Genomic DNA, 9,994 nt, shown 5'->3' with positions numbered 1-9,994 from the left:
GCCGACGCTCTTTTTTAGCTGCATAATAGCTAAGGTTGCTATCTGCTGTCACCCTTTGTAAATGCAAACCTAGCATAGTATTACAATACCTCACATTTACCAAATATCTAATCCAGATTCTTTTTCATGAGGAAATAAGTACATGGTTTAAGTCCATAATCTGTAATTAGTTTATTATTATAGTCACAGACCATAAAAATAAGTATCTCAATATCAACTAAATATGATATATAGAATATTTGGATTTACCCTTTTTGAAGCAGTTGTTTATTTCTGTCATAGCCAGTATGTTGAATCTGGCTATGCTAGATGACATCTTTGCCTCCTGATTAATTAATTGGTTGATATAATCATCTTCAATCTTGGCTAAATATTGTCATAATTTGGAAATTACACACCCACACCCTTCCAACTGCCTGGAGTGCATCATGAACCTAAAATAGCTGATTGAATAGCGCTTTATTCTAGACACATATTTGTAAATTAGCTGTATTATTGCTTTGATCAAAAACACTTTTAGTCAGCCTAGTATATGATTACCTCTTTTCATACAGAAAAGCCTTAAGATAGTGCTCACTCCTTTTTACCTTATTTTAAAAACTGAATTCGGGCCTTGAAGTGCCTGTCAATAACTGTTCTGAAATATTGAAAAGACTGAACCTGTTCTATAACATTCCCATTAATTTGCTATGAATATTATACTTAGATCTCTTTGAATAGATCATTAAGTTTTGGTTTTTTGCTAATTAATAATCAGACCAGTATCTGTTGCTTAGGTCCTAAAGTTGGTATATTTGTCTTAGTCTTTGAACCTTCACTCTTGAGATACAAGAAGCAATGTTCAGTGAGAGCATGTTTTTTTGCCTACCGAAGGCATTGATATCACTGATATATTGTCATCTCCAATTAGAAGATTGAGATGCTCAAAAGGCTACCAAAGAACTTGAATTGCTGCTGCCAATTAGGAAAACTTAAAAGAGGGCAAATGGAGAAATAGTTTTTGTCTGCTCAAAGGCAATTTCTTATGCAATTAGTGGTTAAGGCATCATGCTAGAAACCGAGAGACTGTGAGTTCTAATCCGACTTAGATATGAAAGCCAGCTAGGTGACTAAACCAGTCACTCTTTACTCAGCCCAATCCACCTCATAGGTTTGTTGTTATGGAGAAAATAGGAGGAAGGAGCATTAGGTAGGTTAGCCACCTTGAGTTACTTATAAAAATAATAAAGGTGGGATATAAATATAAATGTTAAGCAGAAAAACTGCTCCACATTAAAACAAAATCTGCAAACAAAAATTAATCAGAATATATACCGTTTCCCTGAAAATAACACCTCCCCAGATAATAAGCTTAATTGGGCTTTTGAGCGCATGTGCTAAAATAAGCCCTCCCCTGAAAATAAACCCTCCCCCAAAATATTGCAACACAGCAGCAGCTATGAGGTGACCATACTCACCATCTCATGCACCTCAAAAATAATAAGACCTACCTGAAAATAAGGCCACACACTTATTTTAAGGGGACAAAAGAAAATAAGACCCTGTCTTATTTTGGGGAAAACACGGTATGGAAAGAGGAAATAAAATTCTTACTAAATAAGATATTTAGAAAAACAAAACAAATCCTGAATACAATATTGGATGGTCCCTAGCCAAGTGTACATGGTCTACTACTTTCAAGATGTGCTCTGCAAGATAAATGTATTAAATGTACGAAAGTGTACATGTGCTAAATGTTTCATAAGTAATTTTTCTTTTTTGCACTAACATTTTATATTTGGTACATATCTGTATTTGGAAAGTTACATTAATGTCTAACATCTGAGATTAAACTGGATAACAGGTGTTTTTCCCCTTTTGAGTCATAGCAAATTGCATAGAGCACTAAAGAATACATTGTGTGATCAGACACTATAACAGTATTCCAAAGGTCAATGTTTTGCTATGCTTGATAAATACTGAAATAAAGTCTTAAACTTTTTTTTTCTGAAAGAAATGGCTGTTCTGTTCAATAATATTATTTTATTTATTTATTTAATTAATTTATATTGCTGCCTATTTGACCATGGTAACTCAAGGTGGCTTACAGAATAAAAAACACATTTAAAACAATAAAAACTAAATAAAAATTATGCTTAATTGTATGGTTTTTTAGTGCTCTTTTTTTAATGTTCTATCTCCTCAATACTTTCTATGATGTCATTGAAAGGCTTCTTAAGAACTCTCAGAGATACTAAAGAATACTCAGAGAATCAGAGTGGCATTCTGATTAGTTTCAAACCAGGACCATAGAAAGTTAAATTCAAGTTTCTCATCAATTTGAACTTCAGTTGGTGACCTTCTATCAATTATTCTGTCACTCAAAACTAAGCCCTGTTTTTGGAGATAATTATTGTATATATTTCTGAGCTCTAAATATTTAATAATTGAGGGAGTTCCGGGGGGCGTGGCCTGTTGCCGAGGAGGGCTCAACCGAGCTCCTCTCAGAGATCTGGTCTGTATATCTAAATAAGATCATAGATATCACCCCTTTTTGGCTAAGAAAGGGGCAGGGAGTAGCTCTGTATGCTAGGGTCTATTCGTAATCCACAGCCTTTCTCTTTTTTTTTTGGCTGTGGACAGAGATTAGATCCAGTGGGAGCGGAGCTTTTATCTCCAGCCAGTTCTTCTCAGCTGCCTTTTTTGGCAGCCCCAGACAGGCGAGCCCCCCCCCCCAGGACAAAGCAAAGTTTTTTTTAAGCCAGGATTAATACGGGCGGGTCCCACTCCTGTGAGATTTATGCTTTTATTACTATCTTAAATACCAGCACCATTTGCCTTAGAGACTTCTTTGTCTAAACGGACTTCAAAATGGCGATTTCTCTCCGTTGGTGATTGATAGGGGATGTACTTAGCCGGTTTTACCTTCCTGCAGATCGCTCCTTAACAAAATAAATTCTTTTTCTTTGGAAACAGAGGGGAGCGAAAGCGCTGCTTATTTGCGTATTTATTATGGCACCCAGGTCAAAGAAGCGTCTTGCTACAAATGTGCCTAAAGAATCTAAAGAATTTATACTGGAATCACAGCCTTTGTCTCCTATGCCCTCTACTGGAGAATTTTTAACACAGGAATTTTTCTTTCAAATGTTTAATGATTTTAAACAAGAAATCAAGGAATTTGTATTGGAACTATATGATGATTTAAAGTCTAAAATTGACCAAATGAAGGCGAATACGTTCGCAGCCGTGTCTGCCCTGTCAGATTATTCTGCTGAAATAGAGAATAAATTGGAAAGCTTGGAGAAGGCTAATTTTAATTTGACTACTAATATTCAAATATTACAACAAAAAATTAGAGACACCGAAGAACAGCTCGTGATGATAAATTTTAATAGGAAGGCATTTGCAATAAGAGTTAGAGGACTCCGCGAAAAGGAGCAAGAGAATCTGAAACAGACCTTTGCTGAAGCCTTTAGCCATGCGGTGGGAAGCCCTGGACTTAACTTTGATTGGCAGATTCGGAAAATTTATCGCCAGAACTCGTTGGTAGCGGAACAGCGACAGCTCCCGAGGGACATAATTATATATTTCTCCACAAAAGAATCCAGAAACGCGATCGTGCAAAAGCTTCATAATAACAGTCTCCGAGTTGATGACCAGGACCTGATTGTCTTCAAAGAAATACCTTTCCAGATGTTGAGAGCAAGAAGAGACTATGCCTTTTTAACTAAAGAACTTAGAAATCAACAGATTCGGTACAGATGGGAGGCCCCAGCCGGCATTACGGTCACATTTGAGAATCAAAGATTTCGTCTTAACTCTGTTTCGGAGGCCCGAGATTTCTATTGTAGGACTTTGAAGGCGGGACTTCCTGACTCACTTGGAAAAGAGGAGAGACAAGCGGAAGGAGAAGGCAAGCGGCAGGCCGCGTGGCTGCAAGATGGAGGGGGTAGCCTTTCCTCCCTCGGAGAAGCAGAAAAGCGGAGATCGAGGATTTAGACATTTTAAAATATTTGCTAAAGTTGTGGACCGAATGGGGGTTTGCGACCTCTCTCCGGTAGAAAAAGCGGATTAATTCTTATTAGAAGGGAAAGTTGGGTGAAATTACTTTGAGCTAGATCTTAAACTAATGTCTGTATAAATTTGATAGTGGTAAATATCAGACAAGCAAGGGATGAGGGTAAAATATATGCGGAATGATTTACGTTGTTTAAATCCTATTAGAAGAGAAAGCCGGTTGGGATTATCTTAAGATAGATGTAAAATGAATGCGGAATGAATTATGTTGTTTAAATTTTGTTAGAAGGGACTACCTTAAAACAGAAGGTTAACTGACTTTTGTTGAAAGTATTATTTGAATATGTGGAATGATCCATGCTATTTAATTCTTATTAGAAGGGAAAGTTGGGTGAAATTACTTTGAGCTAGATCTTAAACTAATGTCTGCATAAATCTGATAGTGGTAAATATCAGACAAGCAAGGGATGAGGGTAAAATGCATGCGGAATGATTTACGTTGTTTAAATCCTATTAGAAGAGAAAGTCGGTTGGGATTATCTTAAGATAGAATGTAAACTGATTTTTGTGTAAAGTAATACTTGATCCACGCTGCTTAAACTTTACTAAGAAGGGAAAGCTTGGTTAGATTATTTTGAATTATTGTTTGAAAATGAGGTTAAAAAAGATTATTTACGCTGTTTAAATTTTATTAGAAGGGAAAGTTTGATTATTCTTCTGTAAAGTAATATTTGAATATGTGGCATGAACCACGTTGCTTAAATTTTATCGGAAGGGATTATTTTTGGTTAGATTGTATATTGATGCCTACACAAATCTGTATAAATGTTTATCTGAATATAAGGTTTAGGAAGAGGAACGGGAGAGTCTACAGAAGGTTGGGGTAAATAACAAAGAAGTAAGAGACGAGAATAAAATATAGATAGAATGACTTATACTATTTAAGCATAGATAAAGATGGGGGGCTGAGCTCAACACAAAGAGTGGTCTCTTTTTTTTTCTTTTCTCTTTTCTTTTCTTTCTTTTTTCTTGTTTTTCTTTCCTTTAATATATTATTTTTATTTTTAATCCATACGTACACAAGATACTTTAGACAGAAGGTAGTGCCAGGTGTGGGCCCTGGGAAGTCGGGAGGATTAGGGATGGGGATTTGAGGGGGGTGGGTGGGTGGGTGTTAATATAGTCTCAATAAGAACAAGAATGTACTTATATACAGTTGTTGTTTTTTTTGTTGTTGTTGTTGTTTTCTTTTTTTCTTTTCTCTCTCTTTTCTTTCTTTATATTTTTTTTTTCTTTCTCCTTGGTTTATTTTACTTTTTATCAGATTAAACAACACTCGAATAAAGGCATACACCAAGGAGGGAGGTAGAGGGAAAGAAGAGGGAGGAGTAAGGAAGGAGTAAGGGGAATGCAAAGAGGGCGAGTAAGGGGAGAAGGAAGGTTTGAGGGAAAAGGGAAGTAGGAGGGGAGTGTTAGAGGGAGAAAGGAAAGTTGGAGGGGGTAGATGGGGTGTATGGAGGATGGAAGTGTTAGGTGGGGTTGTGAATGATGAGTAGTGTTTTCTTTTTATTTTGTTTTATTTCATCTTTTTTTCTTTTCTTATAGCAAATACCCTGTATATAAGTGATTGCAAAATGGATGTGAAAATGAATAAAATATATTTAAAAGGGAATATTTAATAATTGAGAAAATAGTGAGATTAGCGTAATGCTTGAGACCGTGGTAAATCATATAAACTATATCAATCAGTTTGTGCAAATAAAACACACCAATAAATATTTAATCTGTTATTGTACGTAAGTAATTTAATAGAAGCTTCCTACATGATTGCTAAAAAAGTAGGGTAAAGTGATTAATTGCAGTTGACAATTCACAAGTGAAAATTTGTACGATCATGATATTTCTGATAGGGATCATTGGCGTACCATGTTCTTCTTTTCCAGAAAGAAGTAGTCATTTTATCAAGCATCTTACTTTGTGCTTTGTTGCAGAATACATGTTCCCGCAAGCGTTTCATCCGGTTAGCCTTTTTTTTCCACACTTTTTTCTTGTAGCCAGCCTATCAATCAAAGAACAAAAGATTTAAATCTCAAAAAACAGAAGCCTATATGTAAAAACACAAATTGTTGAGACCTCTAGAAAGGGAGGCATATTCTTCATATTGATTGTCTTATATTTCTTTATAAACAGAGTAAAGGTAACTCATGCACATAAAAAAATCCCGTAGTTGAAGAAAGCATTCTTACCCTTCTTCTTAGCCAGAGGCCACAGTGCAATCGGAGAAATCTCTTAATCACTGGTTTCACAGTTTTTCTTTTTCCTTTTCGCAAGCTGAAACTGATGACTGTCCTTACTTGCTGATGAAGGATATTCTGAAGCAGAGGTGCCACTCTAATATTTATATCAAATCAAGAAAATATAAAACCAATTCACTATTTATATAATATAAAATTAATTCCTGCCCGAGTAACACAGAAAATGTACATCAATGATTCCACAGATTTCCTTCTGTTCTCAAATGTCTTTATAAAATTATTTTTATCATACAGATGATACTGAAAAACAATCTAATTTATAATGGACAATTGAATTCCTGAAAAAAGCAATCCCTCAACATTTGCATCTCATAATTATTTTTGCTTTTACCGATTCTTACAGTAATTCTTCATAATGGAATCATATTTATGATCAAACCTGACTTCATACCTCAAATTCTTTTTGCAATACTTCCTGACAAATGGAGTCAATACCGCTTAGAAATAGAACTTTCATGTAGGCCTTCCATCACTATAATGGGCTACTACTATGCCTAGAGATTGTTTTGCTCTATAGCAGGGGTGTGAAACTCGTGGCATCACGGCGGTGTCACATGACATATCACGACTTTTCCCTCCTTCGCCAAACTGGGCAGGGCTGGGGTAAGCATGTGATGCAGGGCCCGTGGGCTGCGAGTTTGACACTCCTGCTCTATAGGGATATTTACTTTAACCATCTAAGTAGAGTTCTTGATATTTCGCCAAATAAAACTATTTTCAATCCTTAAATACAGTATGGAGCAAATCGATAATGGAATATCTAATAGAACAGTGTCCCCAACCTTTTTGGCACTAGGGACCGATTTCAGGGAAGACAAATTTTCCATCGACTGGTGTGTGTGTTTGGGGAGGGGGGGGGGAGTGTTTATTTTTTCTCACTTGTCCCCAGCTCACCTTCAGCTATGCAACCTAATTCCTAACAGGTCAAGGACCAGTTCATGGCCTGAGAGCTGCAGAGTCCTGTAATAGAATATTGGGGTGGGCTTTTTGTTTTTGTGATCAAGAACTGCTTCATTACATAAAGAATGTATTGATTCAAACATTGTACTAACCATATTTTATGTAATTGTGGTTTATGGAATAAGTCACAATTAGCTGGATTTGCTTAACATACAAACAAAAACCAAACAAAAGACATTATGAGTAGCCATTATTATAAATCTCTTCATTTGAAATTAAAACAGACATTTTGTAGTTAAACCATAAATAAATCATTATCTCTTGATAAAAAAAATCTTACAAACCGGACTGTGAAAATAGTGAAAAGAAAAAGATGGTAGAATATGTAGTACTGCATTACTACATACTGACATTGCAAAACACTGTCTGCCTTAAGATTAGCAGGTCTCCACCCTCTTAGCTTTCCAGAAATCTGGCACTGGGATACCAATGTTAAAGCCTAGAGGACTGTGCAATTGGGTGGAAGTTTCTGGATTAGGTGCTACATTTTTACTTTTTGCTTGTTGGACTATTTTATCACTGTGTTTTTATTATTGCTGTTAGCTGTCCAGAGTTGTGTTTCATAAGATGAGAAACCTTATACACTTTTTAAATAAAGAAATAATCATAAAGGAAGAAACTAAATCCATATTTATGAAATTTCAACTCTGTTAAACAACGCTTACCTGTTTGTTATAGAAAAGGAAAGTCCAGATGAAGGACTGGCTAAAGATAAAAAAGGTTTTTTGATAGAACTTGTGGATATCTGACTCTGAGAAATATGAAAGGAAGACAGTCGATAAATTGGAGTTACAGTGCATGAGCCACTGTAGACTGAAGGGACCAAAGAGCAAAAAGATCGTAAAACTCCTACAAAACAAAAACAAAAACAAAAACACCAAAACAGAACATGAGCAACATGGTAAAAGAACTCAGCACAAGTTGCAGAAACATCTTCCTGATTATCATTCATAATTATTCTCCATTTAGAAATTTTGAGGCGATATGAAGAAATTATTCTATCTTGATTAAGAATCAGAATGGGATTCAGAAGCCAAAATTTTTAATGACAGTGGAGCAGATTTGAAGAAAGAGTAGATTCTCAAGAGATAGCAATCAGATATATAGTAATGATAATGCACATTCTGTCTTCAGGACAGGATTTTTTTTTATTTTTTAAAAAAACCAATTATTTCCTGTTTAAACAGCCAAATTAAGCAATTAGCCATTTCAGTATTTATGGCTAGCAAAGCCATGCATGAAAAAAAAACCTACAGTATTATCAAGCTGGTTCACATCATAATTCAAAATATACTTTTGATTTTATCAAAATAAATACCATTTGGAACTACCCAATAACACTACCGTAAGCCAAACTCTTGGGCTGTTTAACAGAAATATTTTATTCTATAGCTTTCAATAGTTATACTCTGTTTGTGATTTTACATAATATTAAGCAATGCTTTTCTTAATTATGACTGGGTTCAATTGCCATAAATGAAAGCAAACAAATCAAATTATATCCTAGAAAATTGTGTGAAGCCAACGTGAATTTATACTTCATTTTGATAAATTTGCTTCTTTATACATACTTTGGCATATTAATTTTTGGGAGTAGACTAGATACGAAGACTTGGATTTCCTCTCTCTCTCCCCTCCCTTCATTTTCAATAATTTCATTGTCCCATATTTCCCATTTTACTCCTAAGTAATAAATCTAATAAGCAATGCATTCTGTTTAAAGATTGTGTCTTGTGTCAAAACATTAAGATGTGTGGGGAAGCAGAGCTAATCATTCTGGGAGTTGGATGTCCACAGGTCATACAGGGGCCATAGTTCTCCACCCCTGTACAGTATCCCAGGTAGTATCGTCCCTGCATACAAAGATACAGTTACACAGATTTAAAGACATCTATAATGAGCTCAAAGATTTCGCAGTAAGCTATCTCTTTTCGTTCCTTTACTCGTCCTGAACCACCAGACCCAAGAAATTTCCGTTTGGATTCTCCTGTCGTCCACTGACCTGAAAATCGCCGCACCGCACCAAACGCAGCCATCTTCCTTCCCTGCACTCCCTGCCTCACTACGGCAACTGTAGGGAGTCAATACTAAGCAAAAGCGAAAATGAATTTACGCAACATTCTGCCGCTTTTCATTCATTGCTTGTAAAAAAAAATCAGGAGCGTGTTTTTTGTCACATTATATTATAAAATAATATCAAATGTAATAACGTGTATAATGTGTAAGCTACTGAGGACTAAAAACTCATGATTGTAGACTTGCTGCTTTTTGAGGTAGCTCAAGATTTTCTTTAGCGTATATATTTGTATGCCAATTCTTACAGCAACTCGCAAAATTCTCCTATAATTTTATTAAATATAAAATCTCATACAGAACTATTCGACATGATCCACAAAAAACTATCTGAAAATAAATTTGTTAATCCCAAAGATGTCATAAGATTTGGGTTTTTCCTACAAGTGTCAGGAAATTTCTTTGGGAAATTAATCCAAGAATATTACTTGTTAGTTTTAGTTATCTGATTTATTGGTTCACTGTTATCATGCTAAACTCTAATACTTTTTTTTATTTTGGCTGAGTGTGTTGAATAATAGCAGATTAGCAGATTAAATGATTGCATAAATGCTATTCACTATTCAGGCTTCTTCATTAAATCTCAATTAAGCAAAACATGGTTCATAGTATAAGCAATTATTTACCATGTTGGACTATTTCTATGCCCA

The 9,994-nt window shown here is 35.3% G+C and overlaps 1 protein-coding gene across 1 annotated transcript; it reads right to left on the bottom strand.

Annotated features, from left to right (window-relative positions):
- Positions 1-5,774: 5,774 nt before the first annotated feature.
- MRPL35 (mitochondrial ribosomal protein L35) lies at positions 5,775-9,334 on the bottom strand. Its single transcript, XM_032234750.1, has 4 exons — positions 9,274-9,334; positions 7,937-8,120; positions 6,243-6,387; positions 5,775-6,055 (listed from the first exon to the last, which is right to left on the bottom strand). Exons 1-4 carry the CDS (start codon positions 9,305-9,307, stop codon positions 5,867-5,869), a joined length of 552 nt encoding a protein of 183 aa, XP_032090641.1. The 5' UTR covers positions 9,308-9,334; the 3' UTR covers positions 5,775-5,866.
- Positions 9,335-9,994: the final 660 nt, after the last annotated feature.

Source organism: Thamnophis elegans, chromosome Z, assembly GCF_009769535.1.
Source record: "Thamnophis elegans isolate rThaEle1 chromosome Z, rThaEle1.pri, whole genome shotgun sequence".
Taxonomy (NCBI): Eukaryota; Metazoa; Chordata; class Lepidosauria; order Squamata; family Colubridae; genus Thamnophis; species Thamnophis elegans.
The sequence above is the reverse complement of the archived record's forward strand: the minus strand, read 5'-3'. Positions and strand labels throughout refer to the sequence as shown.